Here is a 26934-nt window from a genome sequence, read left to right as displayed (position 1 = left end):
CAGAGGAGGGCAGATCGTGAAGACATGGGGTCCAGTTGTGATCAGAATCTGCCTCTTGCTCTCAGGACTTGCAAATGTTTATTGTTTTACCTGGTCCCTTCTGACTTCGGGGGTTTTGCTTCGCCTGGCTTTAGATGCCAGCAGGGGGTGCTGAGGCCGCCCTCAGGGATGTCTCTGCATTGTTGTGCTGAGTCCTTCTGCCTCATGGGGGTTGGGTCCTATGGACTTTTGGCTTCATTTCATGACTGGGGAAACTGAGGCTTCAATTAAAGAGCTTCACCAGGTCACACTACCCAATCAGGCAGTGTCCTGAGGCCTGGGCCAGACAAGCAGGCCGGGTCCTGGTGTCTGCAGCCAGCTGAGCCTAGCCACACTCTGACTCTTCTTTTCTCTCCACAGTTACTGCCCTGCGGGGCCCAGCTGAGTGAGCAGCATGCGGCACCCCCAGACCTGCCCTCTGTCTTCTGGCCCACGGCCCAGCCCCCCCAGGAGGCCCTGATACCCTGGGGCACTTCTGCTCTGTGCAGGACCACGTGGGGGTTTGCCATGGTGACATAAAGGGGCGCAGAGGAAGGAAGGAGCGAGACCAGCCTGCAGACTGCGCCTCTGGCTGGGAGGGAGGGCTGGGGGCCCGGATCTCCCACGCCTGCTGCCCATCAAGGACCTCGCTTCTCAAGTCCCTGTGAATCTGTTGCCCAGTGGACGACTCTCGTGCCTACCCACGTGCGGGGCCTCGGGGTGGCCGGGGCAGGCTGAGGTCCCCAGGGGCCAGGATGCCTGCCCTGGCGTGCCTGAGGAGGCTGTGTCGTCACGTGTCCCCGCAGGCTGTGATGTTCCTGCTGTTTGCCTTCTGCCTGTTCAGCGTCTTCGTCTCAGCCTACTATCTGTACGGCTGGAAGCGGGGCCTGGAGCCCTCGGCCGATGCGCCCGAGCCCGACTGCGGCGACCCACCGCCTGTGGCCCCCAGCCGCCTGCTGCCACTCAAGCCCGTGCAGGCGGCCGCCCCATCACGCACAGACCCGTTGGTGCTGGTGTTTGTGGAAAGCCTCTACTCACAGCTGGGCCAGGAGGTGGTGGCCATCCTGGAGTCCAGCCGCTTCAAGTACCGCACGGAGATCGCGCCGGGTAAGGGGGACATGCCCACGCTCACTGACAAGGGCCGCGGCCGCTTCGCCCTCATTGTCTACGAGAACATCCTCAAGTATGTCAACCTGGACGCCTGGAACCGAGAGCTGCTGGACAAGTACTGCGTGGCCTACGGCGTGGGTATCATCGGCTTCTTCAAGGTACGAGGGCTCAAGTGGAGCCCCAGCCCCGGGCTCACTCACTGAGCACGGACTTTTCCCATCTGTGGAATGGGTACAGTGGCAGCACCTGCCTCTTGAAGTGGCTGTGAGGGTTATGCGTGTGTGTGCGCGAGTGTGTGTGGTACTGGGAGCTCATAGTACCTTGTGAGCCCTTCATAAATTGGTTCATTGAGTCTGTACCCTTCATCCCCAGGGAGAACAAGGAGAAAGGAGAGAAGGGCAGGAGGGAAGGGGCTGCCCCGGGCTGTAGGGAGGGGACTCCCAGTATGATCCAGGGATTGGGGCCTCGCTTGAAAGGGAGTAGAGGCTGGGACCTGTGCCTGGCACAGCATGCTGAGGCTGTGGGCACAGATTCTGTCCTGTAAGTGAGCACGGGCTCAAGTGGCACTGCCATGGGGCATGTACTCCTGGTTTGGCAGATGATCACGCAGTTACTCATCCATAGCACAAGGAACACAGATAAGATAGCAGTGAGGCAGAAGTGCCCCCACCCCCTTGGCTGGGATGCAGGGAGTGACCGTCACTATCCAGCAGGGCAGGTGCACACAGGTGTGGTGAGGGGAGAGAGCCTGGCTAGGGAGCAGGCACAGGGTGGCGGGAGCTGACACTGGTGTTGATCAAGTGGCCTGAGGGGTTGGGGGTGGAGCGGCTCCTTGTGGCCCCACGTGCAAACAGTCCAGAAACAGACTCCTGTCAGGGTGGGCTGAGAGAAAAGGAGGCCCTGTGCTTGGTGCTGGGAGACCCAGGCCAGTTGAGGATGTCTCTGTGAGCTAAGCAGTCGAAGGCTCACAAGCCGTACCTCAAGCCACCAGTGGGATTTGCTCTCCACCTGGCTGGATCACAAAGCCCTTTCTTCTACAGCACACCCCCTGGGGAACACTGGCCTGGTTTCTGCCTCGGTCGAGTTGGGCTGTTCCCATTGTCGGCCTCTTTCTTCCCCTGGACACCACACCCTTCCAGCCTGTGAACCTCATTCCGTTTGATCCTGAGCCCCAGGCCTGAAACACATCAGAGCAGCTAGCGTCTATTGAGAGCTCACACGGCACAGGGCCTGTGTGCAGGCCGTGCACACACATTAACTTGCCCCACGCTAATCAGCTGTGCTCAAAGGCTGGAGGACAACAGCATCCTGACCAAAGAGAGAAGGGACGCTAGGCTGAGAGGCTAACAAGCATCACCAGCCTCATACCTCTAATAAGCAGAGATCGGGGAGTGCAGCACAGGCGTCTGACTCTATGGGCCTTAGTCCCAAGCACCACAGGTTGAGCTCAGAAGTCCCAGACACTGTTTTCTTTCTTTCCCTCTTTCCCTCTTTCTTCCTTCCTTCCTTTCTTTCTTTTCTTTTCTTTCCTTCCTTCCTTGCCTCCTTTTTCAGATTTATTTTCGTTTTCTTGGAAAGTCAAATACACAGAGAAGAGAGAAGAAGCTCTTCCATCTGTTGATTCACTCCCCAAGTGGTTGCAATGGCCAAAGCTGAACTGATCTGAAGCCAGGAGCCTGGAGCCTCTTCTGGGTCTTCCACACAGGTGCAGGTTCCCAAGGCTTTGGGCCATCCTTGACTGCCTTCCTAGCCCACAAGCAGGGAGCTGGATGGGAAGCAGGGCCACTGGGATTAGAATCGACACCCATGTGGGCTCTCAGTATGTGCAAAGCAAGGACTTTGGCCGTTACGCTACTGTGCCGGGCCTGACACTGTTTCTGTAATAGGGGGTACATCACAGGGCCACATCTGATACCAAGAGCTGCCAGGTTGCCAGGGGTTGGGGGCCCTGGGCACAGTCTGCACCACAGACCTTGGATCCTGTCTAGCTCAAGTCATTGACTCTGCGAAGGTAAACATGAGACCCAGGGGGAAGCATGTTCAGGGCCTCCTTGCAGGGCCAATAGAGCCATCCATGGTCTTCTCGCTCTTTTACCATCTGTTTTTGTTGTTGTTGCTGTTAAAGATTTATTTATATTTTATTGAAGTCATATATACAGAGAGGAAGAGAGACAGAGAGAAAGATCTTCTGTTTGCTGATTCACACCATAGTTGGGTGCAACGGATAGAGCTGAGCCCATCTGAAGCCAGGAGCCAGGAGCTTCTTCTGGGTCTCCCACATGGGTGCAGGGTACCAAGACTTTGGGCTGTCCTTGACTGTCTTCCCAGGCCATAAGTAGGGAGCTGGACAGGAAGTGGGACACAAACTGGTCGCACCCATATGGGATCCTGGGTACATGCAAGGCAAGGACTTTAGCTGTTAGGCAATGGTGCTGGGCCCTAGCCTCTGGTTTTGATCCCGGTGCTGTGACTGTTTTTCCAGGTGCCCGCCCCCTAGTGGTAGAGATGCATCTCTCCACTCCTGGCAGGCCAGCTTCAGTAGTGTGCACCCAGTTTGCCAATCCCCGGTGTCCCGATTTGCAGTTCCCACTGACCCTGCATTCCCAGGGCAGTGTGAGAGCAGAGGCTTAAATGTGCAGACCCTGGCTTCAGTCCATCTGCCTCCTAGAAGAGGATTGATGGTGGGTATGATGCCCAGTCCATCTTTCGCTCTTTCTCTCTTTTTAAAATTTATTTATTTATTTTTATTGGAAAGGCAGATTTACAGAGACAAGAAGAGACAGAGGGAAAGATCTTCCATCCACTGGTTCATTTCCCAAGCAGCTGCAATAGTCAGAGATGGGCTGATCTCAAGCCAGGATCCAGAAGCCTTTTCTGGATTTTCCATAGGGGTGCAGGGCTCCAAGGCTTCGGCTGTCCATGACTGTTCTCTCAGGTCACAGAGAGCTGGATGGGAAGTGGAGCAGCTGGAATATGAACCAGCACCTATATGGGATCCTGGCGCTTGCAAGGCAAGGATTTAGCCATTAGGCCATTGCGCCGGGCCCTCATTCCATCTCTTGGTGGGTGTGGGACCTGCTGCAGCTGTGGCTTCCCTGCCAGCTCCACATGTGAAGTAAGACAGTGGATGGGAAGCCTTGCGCCCATCACCTGGCACTTGCAGCCACTGGATGTGCTTTGACATGTCCTGGTTCAGCAAAGGCTGTGGCATTTTCTTTTGGGGCTCCAGCAGAACTGGTTGGTCCTCTCCTGTGGCCCCAGTGCCTGGCACAGTCTCCCCTCAGCTGTGGGGTTGGGCACAAGGGCTGCCTGCCATCTTCCACTCAATGGTGCCCATGTGCCAGACACTGAACTTTATGCTTCTTCAGGCCTTACTGTGTTCAATTCTTTTACTTATTTGAAAGACAAAATAATAAAGAGAAAGATCATCCACTTGCTATTTGAGCCCCCTGATGACCACTTTGCTACAGCTAGGCCAGGCTGAAACCAGAGGCTAGAAATTCAACCCTGGTTTCCCATGTGGGTGCAGAGCCCCAAGCACTTGGGCCATCTTCTGCTGCTTTCCCAGGCGCATTAGTAAGGAGCTGGGTAGGAAGCCAAACAGCTGGGACTCAGATCAGCACTTTGATATGAAATGCCAGTGTTGCAAGTGGCAGCTTAACTGGTTGTACTCTAACGCCAGCTGCTGTTGAATTCCTATAACTACCTTGTGACATAGGTACTTTATTTTCATGTGAGATCAAAGCTAAATAGTTTGTCCAGAGTGACATAGCCCTTGAGTTCTAGGATAACTTGACAGCCACACTTACCACTTCCTACCCAGCCATAGGAGACTGTGCCCAGAAAGGAGACAGGGGGTTCCCAAGGTCATGGACCAGTTAGCTGTTAAGTCTGTGTGAGGCCTCTGAGGTGACCTTGTTGGAAGACCTGATGTGCCCTGCATGGGCCCTTAGGGAGGGGAAACTGGAGGGCGTGCACCTCCTGTGGTAGAGGTCTGCAGCAGGACCCCCTCTGTGTTGTTGGGCTCCCCGTTCCCTTCCCTGGCTGACTCCTATCATTGCCAGCTAGTATGGGCCATCAGCAACTTGGCACTGTCCCTTCCTTGATGGTGGGGCAGCTGGTGGAGCTGTTGGCGCCTGGCAGCCAGCTTAGAGTCGGGACTTTGAAATGGGATGCCCTGGCTCCCATGGCCCAGCATGGCTTCCCAGCCTTGACAGGTGACGGGCAGAGCTTGAGCTGTGCCTGGCCCCTGCCCCCCCACCCCCATAGCCTGGGCAGTTCCCATCCTTGGCTAGTGCAGGTTTAGCTGGGAACCGGAGCTGAGCAAGCCTCTATGGAGCCCCACATCTGAGGTTGGCAGAGGGCAGGGAGTTGGCAGGGACTCCTGGCATTTGCAGAAGTAAATGGAGGCTCCTTATCATAGTTCACAGGGCCAGTGCCCTGCAGGGCCATGGTGGCAATTGAAGAGGAGCTATTCTGTCTGGAGATAGTGCTACTGTGAGCAGGCAGCAGCTTCATGCTGGTGGGAGCTCTGGTGCCATGGGGACTGGAGCAGCCCTGCGCTGAGCAGCTCTCCAGAGGGCCTCACACCCAACCAGCTCTGTCTCCAGCTTGGAATTGCACTTTGTGTTGTCCACCCTTGCTGTGCCCCATCCTACTCTCTCCACATGGTGACCAGGCAGAGCTTTTCAAAATGCAAATTGGAGCCTGCATCGTCGCTTGTGGAACCTTCTGATGGAGCCTTTGCAAGCTTCCTGATGCCTATTCAAGTCTGCAGGGCCCTGTGGGCCTGGCCCCAGCTGACCTTTCTGCCTGCTGTCCCTCAAGATCGCCCTGCTGGCTTCATGCTGTTCTGTACCCATGCTGAGCCCTCTGCCTATGTGGCTTCCACAACAGATTTCTCCTTGAGAAAGGGTTGTGTGGCTGCAGCCAGTTTGGGAGCCCCATGCCCTGTTTGGAGCTGTGTGCCAGTCGGCATTAACTGTGCCACTGTCCTCCATGTCCTCCATGTGCCCAGGTGCCATTTACTGTTCATAACCACCTCTCACAGCAGGGGACTGAGGCTTGCGTAGGTCCAGTAGCAGAGTCCATGCTGCCCGCCACTGCCTGTCTTGTATGATTTAAATGTCTCTGGGCCTCTGGCTCCACATCTGTAGGATGGGTACACAACCCTGTTGTGGGGTCTCTGGGAGGAAAGCAGTGGCCTTATACACAAGAACTCAGGCCTGGCTCGGGCCTGCCTCTGTCCAGGGAGTCACTTTATGACTGTGCGAGGGGAGCAGAGGACATGCCAGGTAGGATAAGGCTTTCACGGGTACAGGTGGACATTGCTGGTATTCCTGTGAGCAGCCCACAGCTAAGCTGCAGGAATTTGATGGCTATTTCCCCATCCCACTGCAGGCCAATGAGAACAGCCTGCTGAGTGCTCAGCTCAAGGGCTTCCCGCTGTTCCTGCACTCGAACCTGGGCCTGAAGGACTGCAGCATCAACCCCAAGTCCCCACTGCTCTACGTGACGCGGCCCAGCGAGGTGGAGAAGGGTGTGCTGCCTGGCGAAGACTGGACTGTATTCCAGTCCAACCACTCTACCTATGAGCCGGTGCTGCTGGCCAAGACGCGTTCATCCGAGTCCATCCCACACCTGGGTGCTGATGCTGGCCTGCATGCAGCACTGCACGCCACTGTGGTCCAGGACCTGGGATTGCATGACGGCATCCAGCGCGTGCTGTTTGGCAACAACCTCAACTTCTGGCTGCACAAGCTCGTGTTTGTGGATGCTGTGGCCTTCCTCACAGGCAAGCGCCTCTCGCTGCCTTTGGACCGCTACATCCTGGTGGACATCGACGACATCTTCGTGGGCAAAGAGGGCACACGCATGAAGGTGGAGGATGTAAAGGTGAGACGGGGCCTTCAGGGCACTGTCACCATTGTCCAGTCCGCCTGGCCCCCACTCCTGTCAGTTGAAGCACAGTGGTTCCTTTTAATACCGATTTTTTTTTTGGTCTGTAATATTTCTTCATTACTTTGAAAGGTACAGTTGCACCAAGAGACAGACAGACAGAGAAATAGATCTTCTCTCTACTGGTTCATGCCCCAAAGAACTGCAACAACCAGAACTGGGCCAAGCCAAAGCCCAGAGCCTGGCACTCCATCCAGATCTCCCAGCAGGTGGCAGGAGCCCAAGAACTTGGGCCGTTACCCAATGCTTCCCAGGGTGCATATTAGCGGGGAGCAGGCATTGGGAGCAGGTCTGGAGGAGCCTGCTCCTAACTCCCATATGGGGTTAGGGTGCCATAGTATGGCTAGGCCCAACACCCAGCCCTATAACTAAGGCTTCGTTTCTAGAGGTATTTATAGATAGCACAATGCTCATGTTTAGTTAATACAGAAGGCATTTACCAAACAAAATTGTGCATCGAAGCACTTTGCAAACCACCAACGTTTTATGCACATGTGAACGACCACAAAGCAAAGCCTGCTCATTATGATCGCTAACCATCTTTAGCATACAGTTTTCATCTGTTCTCTGTTTCACTTGAAGGTGCTGGCCAAGCAACCAGCATCCCAGTGTAAGTGGGAAATTGGTGCCATAAATAGCAGGCAACCATAACAATAAATCCAGTGAAAACAAAACAGGGGATTAAATTCTAGAGAGCGCCTCTGCCCTGTGCCTGTGACACGGCCCTCTCTTAGGGGAGATTAGCACGTGTTGGAAACATCTTAACACCAGCAGCAGCCTTGTCTTTGATGTTGACTGCCGGCTTTAGAAAGAGACACGGGCTGGAAGAGGAATGCTTTTTGCCTGAGTCATGCAGGCGTTTGTGTTCTCCTTGGCGCTGGGAAGGAAGGTCCTGGAGGGGTTGGTGTCCCTACCAGGGTCAGCAGGGGACTCCCTGTCCCCTCCCTTCCTCCCACAGAGAAGAACAATGGGCAGGGTGGCACTGGTGAGCAGGAACTAACCGCTGTGCAGCCTCAGCAGTCAAATGGCAAGACGTGGTCATGGGGGTGTGCCTGCTGGTCCCTGTCTGCTTTTCTGCCCTGTGCTTCCTCCCAAGAGTGTATGTCTTCAAGGGCTGTCTCATGCACAGGAAATGTTGGGGTGCTTCCTGTGAGCCCTTCTGGCTTTTTCCTCCCACCTCCTTTGGACAGTCTTCCTGCGGCCTGTCCTGTCCTCTCTTGACATCACCGTGGCTGGCGTGCCTGTGCAAGGAAGCCAGGCTGCCAGGCTCCATGTGTCCCTATCAGCCCTGCGTGGGGCAACCTGCTGTGTGTCTGGTTTTTGCCAGGTCTCCAGCAAGGAAGGAGGGCAGTGTTCAGGTTTCCGTACAGGGTGTGGGCAGAGGTGCCCTCTTCCAGGTTGCAGGCTGCAGAGGGCTTGAGGCTGGCCTCTCTGAACCAGTCAGAGCCAGTGCCTCCTCCCCTCCAATGCCAAGCCCAGGCCACCGTGGAGCCCCTGTTTGTTAAACACAAATGTTGCCTCATTAGTTCGCACAGCACAGGCTGCACAACGCAGCTGGCATAATCCCAGTGGCAGCCCTTGAACTAGGCCCTGGCTGGGCCCAGCTCCCTTCTCGCCTGCCCGGCGGTTGCCTCATTTGATCCTCCCAGCAGCCCGTTTTGCTGGAGAGGGCACCAGAGCTCCGAGAAGCAAGGGAGCATCCTGTTCCAGGCCACACAGCCAGCCGGAGCCTGTGTGTTCACCGGCAGTGGCCAGGACTTTTGGTTTGCAAAGTGCTCTGACACCAGGGTGTTACAGCTTTCCCAGCAGCCAAGCGGCTGCCTCGCTATGTTGACTTGCCAAGCACTGGGTGTGTCACGCAGGGAGGCCCTGGGAAGTCAACATTAGCCACCAAGGAAGAGAAGCCCCCCACCACGGGACAGATGAAGGTGTTGAGGCTCACAGCGGCCGTCCCCGCAGGGTAGCAGTGGCTCGCACATCCCACCATTTCTCAGTTGTCAGTCAGGGATGGGAATAAGAGCCTGTGTGGGCCTGAACTCTGCCATTGTCTGCTTGACATTCTCCATAACTTTAAGATTTATTTATCTGAAAGACCGTTACAGAGAGAGAAGGAGAGATAGAGATCTTCCATTTGCTGATTCACCCCCTCAATGGCCATGATGGCCAGGGCTGGAGCCACACTGGAGCCAGGAGCCTGAAATTATTTGGGTCTCCCACCTGGGTGGCAGGGACCCAAGCACTTGGGCCACCTTCCCCTGTTTTTCCAGGTCATTAGCAGGGAACTGCATTGAAAATGGAGCTGCTGGTGGGGTTGAACTGGTGCTCATGAGAGATGCTAACATTACTGGTGATGACTTCACCCTCTGAATGCCACAGCACCAGCCCATCTTTGTGACTTTTGAATAAGTGTCCCCCTTTTTTGTTTTTCACCTGGGCCTACTGACTGTGCAACCAGTCTTGTAGCAGCAGGATCCTTCCCGACCCTTGTTTGGAGGAGCTCTGGCAGCCCCTCATCCCTTCCTCTTTCCCTTGCCTGTCCTAGGCCCTGTTTGATACCCAGAACGAGCTACGCACACACATCCCAAACTTCACCTTCAACCTGGGCTACTCAGGGAAATTCTTCCACACAGGTAAGTAGGCCTGCCCTGCCTCATTTGTCACTTCTGGGGATGCCAACATCAGAAATCTTGGAGCGCTGCGCAACGGGGGTCCCCCAGAGCCAGGGCCCACAAGAACAGCCCCAGCCCCAGGCAGAGGCCTTGTTGGGACAGCAGCCGGGGGGGCTTTCACTTGCCCCTCCCCATCGCCTTTAGGTTGTGTTCTCCCCCTCACCTCCCACCTCTCAGTATTGACTGTGTCATTTCTGCTCATGATAGAATCTGGTGAGTTGTAAGGACATTGCAGAAGTGCACAACACAGGTTGTAAAGTGCTGTGTCATTGGAACCATTGGACCTGTGTCGCAAGGGTGGTTTACAGTTGTAGGTGAGAAAAGCAGCTGTCACTTGCTTGGGTTACATCTGCCTTCATTTCTCTTATTTATTTTTTAAATTAAGAAAACAATTTGAGAGGGGGAGAAGAGAGAGCAAGTGAGCTCCCACCTGCTGGTTTATTCCCCAGCTGTCCACTGTGGTCAGGACTGGGCCAGCGTGGAAAGCAGGATCTGAGAACTCTTTCCATGTCTCCATGTGAATGGGAGGAACCCTATTATCCTAGTTATCAGTCCTGCCTTCTGAGGTCTACCTTGGCAAGAAACTGGGATCTAGACCCAGAACCGGATATCGAACCCAGGCAGCACAGTAGGAGTCACAGGCATCTCGGGCAGCGTCACCACCCCCAGGCCAAACAGCTGCAAGGCTTCCTTCCTTCTTTGGGACTCTCAGCTCCTTTCTGTGTTTACCTTTGGGGACTGGGCAAGAGGGAAGAACCCCCAATCTACAATGACCACGCCCTCTGGCCATTTGTGCCCAGGCCACAGTGAGGACAGCCTCTCTTGAATTCCAGGCAAAGCCCAATTGGTCAACAGTCTGGGGTGGCGTGGAGAAGGGTACAGCACAGCCCCAAAGGCAGATAGGAGAGATAACCAGGCCCGGTTCTGCCCTCTTTCCCCTTACGGAAGGTGGAACCACGTGTGAAGCAGTGGTTATACCTCCTGTAAATGTATAAAGAGCTGCTAATGGCATGTTATTTAACTTCATGGCATTGTAAATTTCTGTTTTTCTTCCTGCTGTTGATTTTGTATCGTGGCTTTTCATTTAAGGGGAAGTATAGTAACTGCGTAATGGAGACTATCATATCCAGATGTGAGGATACAATGCAGTATGCATCTCTACTTCCAAAGACGGACTCCCAGTGAAACTGTTTACTATATCTTGACAATAGGATACTGTACTTTCTGCCACTGTCCATGCCTACAATGATGGACATATGATTGTGTATGAAGAACTATACTATAGTAATGATATAGGGGAACTCAGTGAGGGAGAAGGGAATTGGGGAGGGGATAAGGGAAATCCCATGATCTATGGACCTGTATCATAAAATGATAATAATAAGAAGAAGTAAAATTTTAAAAAAACTTGGAAAACACTTATGATGAAAGAAAAAAAAAAAAAAAGAATGAAAGGAGAAAAAAGAGCTGCTAATGACCAGAGGGTGAAAGACAAATGACCCCATCCCTGTCACTGGAACGGGATCCAAGCAGGTGTGTCAAAAGTTGTAAGAAACCCTTGAGATAATTTATCCTGAGCCTGATATTTACCAGTGCTTGGCGAGGGTTTGGTTTTTGGCCCTGCCCATTCACTGTCAATGGTACATTCTCGGCCCTAGCCCAGAGCTCTGCTCCAGTGCCATAGCTAAGATCACTTCCTAGGCAGTTGTTGGGTGTGCCAGGACTGTGTGCACGCAAGTCCAGGTCCAGGCTTAGGCTGAGGTACACTGCTGAGCAACCTGTGTCACGGCCACAGGTACTGATGCAGAGGACGCGGGGGACGACCTGCTGCTGTCATATGTTAAGGAGTTCTGGTGGTTCCCCCACATGTGGAGCCACATGCAGCCGCACCTCTTCCACAACCAGTCCGTGCTGGCCGAGCAGATGGCCCTGAACAAGAAGTTCGCTGTCGTGAGTAAGATTCCCTGCAGGGCAGCGCTGGGAGGGCTAGGGGTTGGGTTGGGCATCCCGACTGCTGGCCTCTGGCTGCCGTGGCAGTATAGGCTGGCAGATTTTAACAAGCATTCCTGGGCCAGGGTGGACTGGCATTGTGAGTTCCTTCTCTAGGAAGTCTCAATGAGAGTAGCTCCACTTCACATAAGGGCAGTTAAGGCTCCAGGGGTCTTCAGCCCAAGCCTGTCGGCTGCACAAGCCACTGCTCTTGCCTTCAGGCTGACAGCTGGAGGCCCTAGGAAGTTGGAAAAGTTGGAAGAAGTGCTCAGCTTCTGGGAGAGAAGAGGTCCTGGGTGTCAGGTGGGCTAGATTGGTCCTCCTAGCCACTGAGAGGCAAGAGAGGTGGGGAGGCCCCATGCTTGCCCATTACTACTCTGAAGGTGGGATGAAGGGGTAGGGTGGGTGGGAGGGTGTGCATGCATGCGTGCATATGTGTGTGTGTGTTTTCACTCACTGGACCTAGAGAACAGACCTGGGTTCTAGTCCCAGCCCTGTCTGTCACCCGCTTAGATTCCCAGTCCCTTTCTTCCACATCCCCTCCCCAGCCTCAGCCTCTCCACCTGCCCTGAGAGGGCCGGGACCACCTGTGCACTGTGTTCTGGCCTCTGATGCCTCTGGTTTCTCTCTCCCATCCTGCAAGGGGGAGGTAAGGCCAAAGGGGAAAGACCCCGTGCTTACCCTTCCCTGCTCATCCTCCTCCCATCCCCATAGGAGCATGGCATTCCCACGGACATGGGGTACGCAGTGGCACCCCACCACTCGGGTGTGTATCCTGTACACGTGCAGCTGTATGAGGCCTGGAAGCAGGTGTGGAGCATCCGCGTGACCAGCACGGAGGAGTACCCCCACCTAAAACCCGCTCGCTACCGCCGCGGCTTCATCCACAATGGCATCATGGCAAGTAGGGCCCAGGGTGCTGGGTGGCTGTGAGCACACCTGCTGTGGAGGGCGCAAGGGCTGCATCCTGGGAAGATAGCTGAAGGCAGAGATCTTCCCTCTGTTGGTTCATTTCCCAAATGACTACAACATCCTAAAGCCAGGATACCTCTAAGGGGCAAGGGTACTGCACAAGGGGAGAGAGCCTGGCCCATCTCCTGAAAGAGTCTGTTCCCCCACCATCCCTGTCTGGAGCCCCCAAAGAGCCTCTCCCCACCCCCAGGTCCTGCCGCGCCAGACCTGCGGCCTCTTCACACATACCATCTTCTACAACGAGTACCCCGGCGGCTCCAGTGAGCTGGACAAGATCATCAACGGCGGCGAGCTCTTCCTCACCGTACTCCTCAATCCCGTAAGTGCTCCCCGGCCAAGGCTGGCAAAGGGCTCAGGATGTCTGTGTGGGGTCCCCCCTCCCCTTGCCTCTTGTCCTTTGTCCCTCTTCTGCTGTGTGGTCAAGGCTGAAGAACCTGGGCTTCTGTAGTCATGCACTTAAGATTGTTTTACAAAGTATGTATTTTATCTGAGAGACACAAAGAAAAGTAGAGACGGAGAGTGCCAGAGGAGACCTCCCGCTGGTGGCTGCCCCACTCCTTAGATGCCCTCCCACTTGGGTGGCAAGGTCCCAAGTACTGAGCCTTCACCTGCTGCCTCCCAGGGTGTGATCAGCAGGAAGCTGCCCTCGGAAACACAACTGGGATCCCACTGTGGGATGGGAGCCTCCCAAGCAACTGCTACACCAAATGCTCACCCCACCCAGTCACGCACTTGACAGTCATGCATGTTTTCTTGCATGGTTTTTGTTCATGTGCATATACATGCAAATCTATTCCCTTTTCCCTGTGAATACTTAGCAAGTGATTATTGTATTATTACCCAGCTTCATGGCTTCATTGAGGACCCCTTGTCCCTGCACACACACACATACATATGCCTCCAGATTTCCCAAACAACATGCTCATAAGCTTCCCATATTTGGTGAAGTCAGTGACACCTGTGTGTGCCTGGCCAAGGTCACACAGTGCCTTGCACTGGTTCTTGGGTGTCTGGGCTAGCTGAGGCAGGCCCAGAAGGGTCAGAGGTGGGGATGAGAGGGTGGCTCTGGGGCTGACCTCATTCCTGCTTTCCCCTGCCCCTCCCTACCTGTGGAGCAGATTAGCATCTTCATGACACACCTGTCCAACTATGGAAATGACCGCCTGGGCCTGTACACCTTCAAGCACCTGGTGCGCTTCCTGCACTCCTGGACCAACCTGCGCCTGCAGACACTGCCCCCCGTGCAGCTGGCCCAGAAGTACTTCCAGATCTTCTCCGAGGAGAAGGATCCTCTCTGGCAGGTGGGGGCACAGGGCAGGCCTGGCTCTTGGGCTGCAGGAGTGGAGTGCTAGTTGCTGCCAGGCACACCCTCCAGGCTGAGCGCTCACATCCTCATGCCCCTTCTGGAATGTCAACGTAGGTGTGTATGTGTTGCCAGCAGGGCACGCTTGCTGCCTGCATGTGTGTGCACTTGTACGTGCATGGACACACCTCCCCGCACTATACACCGGGTTGACCAAACTGTAACCTTAGTGTGGATGGAGGGCTGTGCCTCAGGGCTTTGGATAATCTCTTGTGCTCCCTTTTAGCTGCAGTGGCAGCACTGAGCCTTGAAGAAGGGGACTGAAGGGAGGAATAACGAGCCAGTCCTTGGGAAAGTGTGTGTGCCCCAGGGCTGTTATCACTGGGAGCAGAAGTTGGAACTGATTGGCAGTCCGATAGTTCAGAGTAGGAGTCCACAAGCCATGGGCCATAGCCAGCCTGTGGTGTGTTTTTTGTAAATAAAGTTTTATTGGCACACAGCCACACTCACTGTTCTGTATGTCTAGGGTTGCTGGAGTGGTTGCCATAGCAACTGAGGAGCACTCATAGCCTAAAATGTTTATGCAGAGAGCTACAAGTTTTGGAAGACATGTCTCCTGACCCCTGGCTCAGACACAGCTCACCCAGTGGAATTTAACAAGTACTCCCAAGTTCCTCTTGAGTGCCAGGCCCTTCAAAGGATCAATGAACTCGCCAGAAACAGCCCCGCCTGTCAACAGCTGCAGATCTGGGGGTGTCATGCCTGTCAGTGGGCTGTGGAACCCCATGTCCATGTGCACCCCACCCCCTCATCTATCCTCCCCTTTTGCTCTAGGACCCCTGTGAGGACAAGCGCCACAAAGACATCTGGTCCAAGGAGAAGACGTGTGACCGCTTCCCCAAGCTGCTCATCATTGGCCCCCAGAAAACAGGCAGGTCTCCCCAGCTCCCTTACAGCCTTGCTCCGGCAACTATGGGGTTGTGGGGACCGCCTTGCTGTATGCCCGCTCCCCATGGATCTGCCCCCACCTCCCTGGAAGCAGAAGTGAAGTTGGGCGAATGTGAATCGCCAGCCAGTGTGGGGCAGGAAGGCGTGGCGGGTGGTCCGCGCTGTACGCCCGTTAGTCCTGACACAGCCTCCTGGGAGTCTCCAAAAACCCACATCAATTGCTCTGCAAGTCTGAGTCAGGCAGGATTGCTTCTGTGCAAAAAGGATGACCATCGACTAGTCATGTCTGCCAGGTAACTGGCCACCACGTGACCCTTTAAGGCACAAATGGGCATTCTTGCCTTTTCAGACGAGAGGAGTAAAGCGACTTCTCTGAATACCTTCAGTTAGGACTGCAGTTAGGACTGCAGTACCTGATCCTGGGCCCTGGAGTCTGTGACACCGGAGCTTCTGCTCTGAATCACTGAATGACAGCCCCTTTTCCTTAAGGCCCTCCTGTTGTAGCAATAAGCCGGAGACTCGGAGCACAGGGAATGAGGAGTCAACAGCCCCAGGAGGAAGAAGGGAAGGGCGCACAGTGGGCAGGACATGGGAGCTGGATCCCTCTGAGGATCACAGAAACAGAACTGAGAACCAGGCCACTCTTGTCTGAGCTCCTCCCAGGTCCACAGAGGACTGAGGTCCAAAGTGGGGAAGGCCAGCAGGGAGCACTGTGTTCTGCGATCCTGAGATGGCAGGCAGGCAGGCAGAGGCACCACTGGAGTGCTGTGGTGAGAAGGATTCCGAGACCACCTTTTTGTTCAGTGATGAAGAGTGATGGATTAGTGATGTCTGCAAGGGGCACAGAAGTAGTGAGGTGCACACACATGCCAGCAATTGGCCATCCCGAGGTCAGTATAAATTCTTCATTGTACAGATGAGGAAACAGAAGGCCAAGAGAAGGGAAGGGATTTGGCCCAGGTTGTCCCTGTGGGTTAGGCAGAACTAGGCTCAAAACTCAGACTCCATCTTGTGGTGGGGGGCTAAACCCTCATTCTCTCAGCTGCCCCTCCTCCCCACAGGCACCACAGCCCTCTATCTGTTCCTGGGCATGCACCCAGACCTGAGCAGCAACTACCCCAGCTCGGAGACCTTCGAGGAGATCCAGTTTTTTAACGGCCACAACTATCACAAAGGCATTGACTGGTGAGTGGGCCTTGCTGTCCAGCATGGTGCGTGCCAGGGTAGCCAGCAGGAAACAGCCGATGCTTGCTCACATGCAGCTGAGGTTCCTGTAAACAGAGACACAGTGTGGTGACCACAGGGTGGCAGGGACCGTGGGTCATGGTATGCAAGCTGCCTTCCAGACAGCCGTCTGTGTCACCCACTGGGGTCAGAGATGGGTGAGTCAGAGCGCAGCCCCTCGCTTGCTTTCACAGAAATTGGCTGAGTCCCAGGGGTGGAGAGAGACACACACATCCAGGGCCCCATGGTCAGCTGGGGACAGGGCAAGGACTGAGTGACAGGTATTGCAGGTGCCCTTCAGAGCTGGCCTGCTGGTCTTTGGGATGTCCCCTCGGAGGTTGGGCCTGCAGCTGCCCACCTGAACCTGTGGTTGGAGGCTGCAGCAAGGGTGGGAGTGTTGTGAGCTATGGCCAGTCTCTCTCATTAGTCAATTCTCGTCTTTTTGCGCACCTGTATTACTGTGATTATTGTATGTCACTAGCTGACCTGTGTGGGTCAGATTCTGGCCTTGTGCCGGTTGTGTGTTTTTGTCATGTCTAACACACCTCTGCCCACCTGTCTGTCTACCTGTATCCATCCAGGCACCCATCTATCTGTAACATGTCCACAATTTCTTATCTAAAACCCACTGTGGCCGGATGTGTTCTTGGAAGTCAGCCTTCATCAGCTTGGAAAGGCTGTGTGGTGGGAAGCCATAAGCCACGTGCCAGGCAACATCTGCGCCAAGGCTTGGGCAGCACCCTTCGAGCAAGGAGTGTGTCTGTAGCCAAGTGTGTTGGTGGTTTGCAGGAAGAAGGGTGCCTAAGTCAGGCACTTTGCTACAGAACAAATCAAGTATCTGTTCTTAGAGTGTTCCCAGTCTAAAGACTGCGAAGCATTGTGGGCAGAGAAAATTCAGGAAGATGAGGGAGATATTGTAGGTAGGTGCAAGGTAGAATGAGAGAATCCAAGAGGCCCAGATGTGTTCTCCTTCCTCCTTTTCTCCCAGATTTATTCATTTGTTTATTTGAAAGGCGGAACAGCAGAGAGATGAAGAGACAGAAAGAGATCTCCCATTTGTTGGTTCACTCCCCAAATGGCTGCAATGGCCAGAGCTGAGCCAGGCCTCTCATGCAGGTCGCTGCTTTCCCAGGTACATTAGCAGGGAGCTGGATTGGAAGCAGAACAGCGGGGACTCCAACTGGTGCCTGTATGAGATGCCAATGTGGCAGGCAGCAGCTTAACGCACTGTACCACATGGCCAGTGCCCCCAGATGTTTCTGATGGGGGACTGTGTTTGGGACCACCCTGGAGAAACTTTTTTTTTTTTTTTTTTTGAGAAACCTTTAATAGGCGAGACTAGGGACCTACAGCCTTAATTAGGGTGTCTTCCTTCTCACACACCCCAAATCATGGCCTGATCTTGTGTGAGTTAGTGCTGCTGGGAGGCCTGTGGCGTTCATTGACTTTTCCAAGGGGCCCTGAACCCAGAAGTGTGATGAAGTGACATGTAGAACATTTGTCTTGAAAGCTGTGGGCAGACTGGGGAGAGGATGTGAGTGGCAGGAGCTGAACACCACTCTGGGCATTAGAAAAGAAAACCCTTCCCAGTGTTGGCCATCCCTGGTCAGAGGTGGTTCTGCTCTGAACCCAAGCCTGCCACCTAGAGGCGAAGAGAGGTAGCGCCCCATCAGTCCTGCCCCGGGAACATCATAGGGAAGGTTCCTAGAATTTTGGATGGAATTCCACGATACACATGCCCTACAACCCACATCCCTTCCTAAGTCTGGGTGATCCTGGGCTCATGGCTCCCCCCCCGGGAAAGACAACATCCAGGGCAGAGAGGCAGCAGTAGCAGTAGTGGCGGTGGTCTTTGCTTTGTTGGGATGGTGTGCCCGTATTGCTTTCAGAGGAAGCCCCAGCCAATGATGCCCACCCTCCCTCACGAACCCCTCCTGGGCGTCCTACAGGTACATGGAGTTCTTCCCTATCCCCTCTAACACCACCTCCGACTTCTACTTTGAGAAGAGCGCCAACTACTTTGATTCAGAAGTCGCACCCCGGCGGGCGGCCGCCCTGTTGCCGAAGGCCAAGATCCTGACCATCCTCATCAACCCGGCGGACCGAGCCTACTCCTGGTACCAGGTGAGCAGAGCTGGGGTGTTGGGGCATCCATGAGTTGGAGGTGCAGGGCTCTGTCTGGCACCTGCTCATTCACTCCTGAGATGCTTTATTAAGCACCTGTCACAGACAGTCCTGAATGAGCAACTGCCATATGGTGGCAGGTGGAATCAAGTCCTGCCTACTTGGTGCTTCCAGCTGGCTGGAGGAGATGGGTGGAAGTTGCCATCCAGCAAGTTGGTTGCCCACTCTGTTGGCCCACTCTGTGGTGTCCTGCCTCTGATTCTGATTCCACCAGAGTTAGAGGTGGATTCAGCTTAGAAGAAGCCTAGATTTGGCCAGCAGTGATTGTGGCTGCCTCCCTGGGCCTGGAAGAGAACGGGATGGAATAGTGGTAGGAACTTAGAGAAGAGCAAAGCCCAGGGCCTGTTGTCTTTGGCTTAAGGGGTATAAGTGCCTACCAGGCTGCGCAGCTGGTTGCCCCGTGACACATGCAGAGGGACATGTCCCAGTCCCTGTATGAGATGTGTAAGACTCAGTTTCCCCTTCAGGGAAGCCTGAAGGCCTTTTTTTTCCTTCCTTCTCTACTCCCCTGCCAGTATTCCAGAGCTGTGCCACTGCTGAGTGCGTTGAGTGTGTTGGAAGTGGGTCCTGGCAGGAGGAGGACAAGGCTGTGTGCTCATCAGCTCAGCCACCAGCTCTCTCTTTGGGATGGGGAGACCTGGGCTTAGATGGAGCTCCCCTGGGAAGTGTCCACTCTCCTGGCCAGGACAGCTTCTTAGGGCTAGATTATCTTTGGGAATATCTTGCCACCCTGTTTTCTTGGAGACCGGGGTCCCCTGGTATCCCCAGCAGGAAGCAGGTGCAGGCCCTCTTGGCTGCTGGTGCCCCAACTCTCTGTCCTCCTGCTCTTACCTCCTACATCCTCCCTGAGTGAGGGTGGGAACGCCCGCTGCCTCTGGTTCTCTAGTACTTTGTTGTTTTTTTAAATTTTTATTTGAACAGCAGATTTACAGAAATGAGAGACAAAGAGAAAGATCTTCTATCCATTTGTTCACTTCCCAAATGGCCACAATGGCCTGCACTGAGCTGATCTGAAGCCAGTAGCCAGGAGCTTTTTCTGGGTTTTCCACATGGATGCAGGGTTCCAAGAACTTGGGCCTTCTTTCACTACTTTCTTAAGCCACAAGCAGGGAGCTGGATGGGAAGTGGAACAGCCAGAACATAAACTGGTGCCCATAGAGGAAGCCAGAGCTTATAGGTGGAGGAATAGCAAATTGCACCAGCCCATTCTCTAGGACTTTCAGTTGTGCCCTGAGATTTACATTTCTGTTGGATTTCCTCTTTTTGGAAAAATCCCCCAGAAGCACTTGCCTCCCTTTTTCTTTTTTGCTGTGCTGGATCCCAGTTCTCTACTGTCTGCCTTCACGGCAGATGGCTGCTCAGTGTCGGGGAGAGAGCAAGCCGCCATGGGTCGGGTCTGGCTGTATTCCATGTAGGGACTACGCCGCACCTGCCACCGCGCCGGAGCCCCATGACACTTGTCTGGAAGATGTGTGTGTGTGTACCTTTTTCACAAATTGTTTCATTAAGTTTTATGTGTGGCATTTTTGTGCTTTGTAAAAGAAAAAATTTTCCGAGGTTTATTCAAAAGGCAGAGTGGCAGGGAGGGAGACAGATGCGCACACACACACACACACACACACACACACACACACACACACACACATATTTTTCATCCACTGGTTCACTCCCTAAATGGCCACAGTAAGCTGGGGCTGGGCCAGACTGAAGCCAGAAGCTCAACCCAGTTTCCCACACTGGTGGCAGGAACACAAGTTGTTGAGCCATCGTCTGCTAGCTCCTAGAGTGTACGTTATTAATTAGCAGGAACCTGGGTCAGAAACCAAGTAGCCAAGGCCCAAACCAGGAACTCCCAGTACAGGATGTGGGTGTCCCAAGCAGTGGCTTAGCACACTGTGCCCCAGCACCTGCCCCTGTGGCATTTCAGATGTCTGTCTTCTCAGCCAAGAGTCAGGGCCGCAATGCTCTAGCTGTGGATTGGCTGGTGTGCAGCATTCCGTGGTATGTAGGTCCTGCAGTTCTGAACTTGGGAGTTCTGTACATGCTGACGGCTCACACAGTGTGATCTCAGGAGACCCAGCATCTTTCCCCCTTGACCTGCTGTTTTCCTGACTCTTCCCATTCCCGTAAGTGGAGAAATGCATGGCTTAGTGCAAGGGACGTGTCCAGTCTCCCTGTCATCTCTGAGCTGCATTTGCAGCACAGAAAGTGTGGGCATAGGTTCCAGGCCGGGGCAGCACTGGCGTGTGGCTGATCCCAAAGGATGCTGCCTCGATTTTATCGTATCTGTGAACAGCTGCCTTCTAGGCTTAGTGCCAAGTTTCCTTGGGGAGGTGATGATGAGTCTAAGTGAGGCAAGTCTTGGCTGGGGCAGGACCTGTACTTCATTTGCACACCCTGATCTGATCCAACCCCCTTCTTGCAAAGAGATGAAAACAGGAACCGGAGACTTCCCAGAGGCTTTTGAACAGGAAGGAGAGGTAGAGTCAGGGCCTCCAAGTCTGGCCCAGGATTTCTGGGACACTTGCTGGGTGGCCGTGCCTGGACTACCTCCTGTGACTCTGCCCTGTCCCCTTGACCTCAGCACCAGCGAGCGCACGACGATGCCGTGGCTCTGAAGTACACCTTCCATGAGGTGATCACAGCTGGCCCTGACGCGTCCTCCAAGCTCCGCACGCTGCAGAGCCGCTGCCTGGGCCCCGGCTGGTACGCCGTGCACATCGAGCGCTGGCTCAGCGCCTTCCATGCCAACCAGGTGCGCTACCCAGCCCCAAGCAGAGCCAGCAGTCTGGTGATCTCTCTACCCAGTCATGGGGCTGGAAATGCCCTCCCGGATCTAGGGGAAGGTTTCAGTCCCCAACACAGGAGTCCTCCTTGTCATGCCTCATTCCATGGCAAGAGGCTTTGCATTTCTCAGGGGACCCAGAGAGGCTGTAGCTAGAAGGGTGAGCATGGCTGGAGGGTGGGCAGAGGCAGGCTGCAACAGGCATTTTAGGAAAGCCTTTGGAGGGTTTGAGTGGGAGAGTAACATGGAGACTGGCAGCTAAGCAAGAGCAGAGAGAGGGATGCTGGAGGGGTACAGGGATGGGCTCCAATTCTAGGAGAGAGTGATGTCGGTCAGGTGAGGGTGGCAGGGATTTGGGCCCTAGGCTCTGGGGTGTAGGTACACCTGCCATTCAGTGGTGGAGAAGTAAGTGGAACTGGGCAGGTGCTGGCCTCCATGCTGCAAACCAGACCTATACCTGCTGCTGTGACTGCTGTTCTGGTCAGCCCCGGAGGGAAAGCACATCTGGGTCACCCTCCTCCCTCTCCTGCTCTCCAGATTCTGGTCCTGGACGGAAAACTGCTGCGAACAGAACCTGCCAAGGTGATGGACACGGTGCAGAAGTTCCTTGGGGTGACCAACACCATCGACTACCACAAAACCTTGGCGTGAGTGTCACCTCTGTCTTTCCATGGGGCAGCTGGGCCAGAGAACCCGTGGTCTGGACAGAGGTTGGCACAACAATGAACATTAGTGTGCCTTAAATCATGTTCATAGAGGTATCAGCTTCAGGAAAAGGGAGGTGATGAGCCACCCTGCTCAGCCCAGCTGGAGGGTTCTTTTTCAGGCTGGGCTGAACGATTTTAGAGTGATTAATCTAAGAAAAGTAAACCAGCAGTGAGTTCTTGAAAAGGCTGCTTAGCATTCAATTTTGACTTAAAACAAATTCAGGGAAAGGGACCTTTGAATGTGATTGTGATGACTGATGGTCCCACGGATGCAGGCACCATGCCCTGAGGAATAAGTGCTTGTCTGTGTGCAAGGTCCCAGGGACAGGTACCACAGCCAGCTGGAGAAGGAGGAGGGATAAAGTCACCTCCCTGGTTCTGGAGTCCCCTCCTCTTATCACTAACTTGGAAGTCGAAGGTGCAAAAGGGGGCACAGCAAGGGTGCTTGGGGGCTATGGCCTGGGAGATGCCTAGGCCAGGATCTTGGACCTCTCTATCCGCTGCATGACCTTGGTCAACTCCATTTAACCCAGCTGAAAACTGGGAATAAGGACCCCTCTCTCCTGGGGGGTTTCCCTGCCCAGTGTGTGGTGTTGTTGTCATCGTCACCACCATCCAGCCTGTGACCTGCACCTGCCAGATGGGAACCCTGCCTTCCTGACGATGATGGGGAACAGGGGGACTGCTTTGGGCTGCCGGTACCTCCCCTCCCCATGACAATCTCAGGGCTCACCTCCCTCTGTACATGTTGCCTGGGAAGACAGTCTTCCTTTGTTGTCTTTGAAATTCATTCCAGAAAGCCAAACTCTCCAAGGATAGACATATGTAAGTATACTTAAAGATTGTGTGTGTGTATGTTGTTTGAAGAAGGCTGTTTTTAATTTTTTTTTCAGATTTACTGATTTTTATTGGAAAGGCAGATTTACAGAGATAAGAAGAGACAGAGAGAAAGATCATCCATCCGCTGATTCACTCCCCAAGTGGCCTCAGTGGCCGGAGCTGAACTGGTCCAAAGCCAGGAGCCAGCAGGTTCTGCCAGGTCTCCCACATGAGTGCAGGGTCCCAAGGCTTTGGGCCATCCTTTACTGCTTTTCTAGGCCACAAGCAGGGAGCTGGATGGGAAAGTGGAGCAGCCAAGATATAAACCAGTGCTCATATGGGATCTTGGCACCTGTAAGGCAAGAACTTCAGCCACTGAGCTACTGAGCTGGGCCTGACTTTGTTGTTTTTTGAAAAGCAGAGAAACAGTAAGGGAGTAACAGGGAGAAATAGATCTTTGATGTACTTGTTCACTCCTCAGATAGCCACAATGACTGGGTTGGACCAGGCTGAGCCATGAGCCTGAAACTCCATCCATGTCTTCCACATGGATGTTTGGGACACAGGTACTTGGGCCATCTTCCCAGGGGCCATGATCAAGCCAGCTGGATTGGAAGTGGGGCAGTCTGGACTCAAGCTGGCATTCTGATATGAATGCCAACCACACAGTGGTAGCTTAATGCAGGGCACCATGATGCTGGCTCCAGATAGTGCATTCCTTGATATAGAGATGCATCTACTTTTTTTTTTTTTTGTCTCTTCCCATTGTCCCTGGAAGCCAGGAAGAATAATAACAAAGAAAAGAATTTGTCACAGCGTTAGAGAATGGTCAGAAAGTTCTCCTGGAAACATGAAGGACGGGAGGGTGTGCATTACTGATCACCGAGTAAACTGAGGCTGCCCGGCTTGCAGCAGGGACACTTTGGTGCATGGAGGCTGCCCTTGGCTGGAGGAAGGGCAGATGTGGTTGGACATCCCGGGGGCAAATGCTGGCAGGGCAGCTGACAGGTGTCAACCTCACAGCATTAGCAGCTGGAGGGTGCATTATGGGAGTCAGTTCATTGCTGTCCTGGGCTCCGTGGTGAATTTTGCCTTAAGGTAGGAACAGGGTCGGCTGCACTAGCTCCCACCCACTGGTTCTCCTTCCTCCACAGGTTTGATCCAAAGAAAGGATTTTGGTGTCAGCTGCTTGAAGGAGGAAAAACCAAGTGTCTGGGCAAAAGTAAGGGCCGGAAATACCCAGAGATGGACTTGGATGTAAGTGGAGGCACATTGCCCGTGGCAGCTGGGAGGGAGGACAGGGTCTCTGTCTGGTGTGAGCGAGGGGCACGGGGAGAGACTTTTTTCTGCTTTGCCTATTCACGGGCTTGGCGTTCCTTGGATGGCATTCTTAAGGAGCACATGGTGGGTCAAGATGGATTTAGTCATGTAAGAGTACTGCCTTCTATTAAGAGATCGAGGGTGAATCAAACATGACCATTGCCTCCAGGGAACTCGTGGTCTAGGAGGGAGGTGAGGGCCACCCACTCAGCAACAAGAATGTGAAAGGTACCCTGAGTGCCAAGGGCCAGCTACATACCACCAGGCACCATCCCTGGAGGCCTGGGAGAGGGTCAGGGGAGAGGCAGGAAGGTTTCCCAAGGGAGAAGCTTGCAGGATTGTACCTTCTTGGGGGAGAGGTGGCACATGCATAGGCACGTAGCAGCTCCCATTTGTCCTGGTTGCGACTTAATTCTGCCTGCAGTTGTGGCCCTCACAAGCTATGTTCCTATGCTCCTGCTTTGCAGGAATTTTCTGTTGGAAAATCCTGTGTGGCAAAAGGCCATGACCTTTAAGGGGCCTGGGGCAGTGCTGGTGGGAGGTGGTGTGGACGTGGACGTGTTTGGGAGTGTCCCCCAACCTTGGGCCAGCTGTTGAGCCCACCTCTGCATCTCCTTCTTCCTGCAGTCCCGCGCCTTCCTGAAGGACTATTACCGGGACCACAACATCGAGCTCTCCAAGCTGCTGTACAAGATGGGCCAGACACTGCCCACCTGGCTGCGGGAGGACCTCCAGAACACCAGGTAGCCACGGCCACCGCAGCCAGATCGCACCTTCGAGACGACGGCAGGGACGCCCACGGCGCGCTGGGCCACACTACCTGCAGAGTGGGGAGCCGGGCCTGGGCCGGCCAAGCACTTAACAAGCAATACGCTGTGAGGCCCACGTGGGGCCAAGAGAAGGGGCCCAGGCAGGTGCACACACACCTCAGAGGAGCGGCCCCTGCTGGCTCTGCGGCCCCTTGGACCTCCCTAGCACCAGGGGCCCATTCCATTCCCAGCCTCTTGTGGGGGAGGCCTTTTCCTGTTGGCGGGAGGGAGTCTGTGCGACCCTCCCCTCTGTCCCTCACTGTGTTCTGCCACCCGACCGGACCTTCCCGCCCTGCCCCAGCAGGGCACCCACCCCCTCAGTATTAGCTGCCACCTTCTCCCTTGTCCTCCAAACAGCAAGGGACAAAAATCTAGCTAGGCCTTTTGCCAAACCAGGGAGAGAGACTGGACATATCCCTGAAGGGTTTCTAGCCAGGCCGGCCGAAAGGGGTCAGCTGGCTAGCCGGAGCCTGCCCCGAGGCCAGGGGTCGGCATGGCCACCTGGCGAGAACTCAACCCCACGTCCGGGTTCCTCCTATAACATCTCACCTTCCCTTTTTGGGGAAAGACTTTGGTTCCTGCAGTGTTCTCCTGGTCCTCAGCCCCTCCTGCAGGTACCCGGGGCTGCAGAACCACCCCCTTCTCCCCACCCTGGGGTCTGACATGCGTGGTGTTTCCTGTGGTTAAAGACTGGGGTGGTTCCAGCATCCATGCATTGTCCCCACACCTACCCAGCCCCGGCCATAGTGGATGCAGGCTGAGTTGTGCCCCAGCCACCTGTGACCGGGGGTTCCTAGAGGTGACCCCCATACCCACCCCTTAACCTCCTCGATACTAAGAAGCTAAAGTATTTTAATATTTGTTTTTTTTTTCTTGGTGCCAGAGTTTATAACCCTGGGTGCTGGGGTCGCACTGTGTTTTATATATATATATATATATATATATATATAATGTGTATATATATATATTCTATTTTTTTTGGTTGGGTTTGTTTTTAATTCAATCATACAAGATGGTGGCAAGCTCTAGTCTTGCAGGGCGTCTCCTGAAGGTGCCGGAGACTGAAGTGGAGGGGTCATGTGTCATTACAGTGTCCGGGGCCACCTGCACATAGCACGAGGGTGTCCTTGGAGGGCCTCCACTCCTTGTTAATCCCCCACTCCCCATTTCCTGTACACGGCTGGCCTGGGTGGGTGGGGCATTGTTCAGAGAAGGGTGGGCTCTCTCCAGGAAACTGGGACAGTTCTGGCCAAAGGAAGAGGCCGGGGCTGGAGCGGGCAAGCTAGGGCCTGAGGCTGGCCTGTCCCCCTTCCCCTCACATGGTGCTAGGTCGGGAGCTGCCCAGGGAGCTTGGATGCCCCCTAGCACCCACATGAGTCTCAGCCTTCCCCACCCCCCAGACAATGGGATTGCTGGTTTATCTTCTGCTTGGGATTTGCTCCTGTCCCCGTACCCTACTCCCTTCTTTTAACAATGTGAAGTGACTGAGGTTGGGACCCCTGCCCCCAGCCCCCTCCGACTGCCAGTTCAACCTTGAACCAGATGCCTCCTGCCCAGATGCGCCTTTCCCGAGACAGCCTAGCAGACCTAGCACCTTGGGCTGGAGTGCTCCTTGCTCAGGGCTGCAGTGGGTCCAGAAGAGGGAGGCGACCTGCCCAGCACGGGCCACATAGCTGAGCAGGGGCACGGCCATACTGCCTCCAGGCCCAGCTGTGGTCCCTCTCCCTCAGTCACCACTGTGGCCATTCCAGGATATGGGACAAACCACTCCTTCCAGCCAGGGTGCCTTTGAACCTCCCACCTCCAGGCCTGTGTATGTGTGTGCCCCCACCTTCCCCAGCCAACAGGACCCAGCTGTGTCTTCTTTCTGGACCCCAGCCATTCTTCTGTCTTCCCGAGCCCTTGCTGGCAGCGGGGAAGAGAAGGTGGCAGGCGAGCAGCAGCCTGTGCTTTCCTGGCATGCAGTGTGCACTGTTGCCCTCACCCAAACTGGGGGCCAAGGAGAACGCGCGCGCGCGCGTGTGTGTGTGTGTGTGTGTGTGTGTGTGTGTGTGTGTGTGAGGTTGGGGAGCTGTGTCGCCATCTACAGTGTGAGCCCTGGGCCTCTCTGGCCATCCGC

General features: G+C 54.5%; 1 protein-coding gene across 2 annotated transcripts; it reads left to right on the top strand.

Annotated features, from left to right (window-relative positions):
- Positions 1-403: 403 nt before the first annotated feature.
- On the top strand, positions 404-25547 carry NDST1 (N-deacetylase and N-sulfotransferase 1). Of its 2 annotated transcripts, XM_040976939.1 has the most exons (14): positions 404-1286; positions 6529-7023; positions 9629-9716; positions 11551-11705; positions 12459-12644; positions 12907-13035; positions 13835-14017; positions 14854-14950; positions 16029-16152; positions 18141-18315; positions 20960-21130; positions 21698-21807; positions 23841-23943; positions 24634-25547. In XM_040976939.1, the coding sequence occupies exons 1-14, from the start codon at positions 774-776 to the stop codon at positions 24751-24753; spliced, it is 2649 nt and encodes an 882-aa protein (XP_040832873.1). In that variant the 5' UTR covers positions 404-773; the 3' UTR covers positions 24754-25547. The 2 variants fall into 2 exon arrangements, with proteins under 2 accessions (XP_040832873.1, XP_040832884.1); XM_040976950.1 differs by lacking the exon at positions 20960-21130.
- The last annotated feature ends 1387 nt before the right edge of the window (positions 25548-26934 follow it).

This window comes from Ochotona curzoniae, unplaced genomic scaffold, assembly GCF_017591425.1.
Source record: "Ochotona curzoniae isolate NIBS_2020 unplaced genomic scaffold, NIBS_Ocur_1.0 contig_1, whole genome shotgun sequence".
In the NCBI taxonomy this organism is placed as follows: Eukaryota; Metazoa; Chordata; class Mammalia; order Lagomorpha; family Ochotonidae; genus Ochotona; species Ochotona curzoniae.
This window is presented reverse-complemented; position numbering and strand designations above follow the sequence as displayed.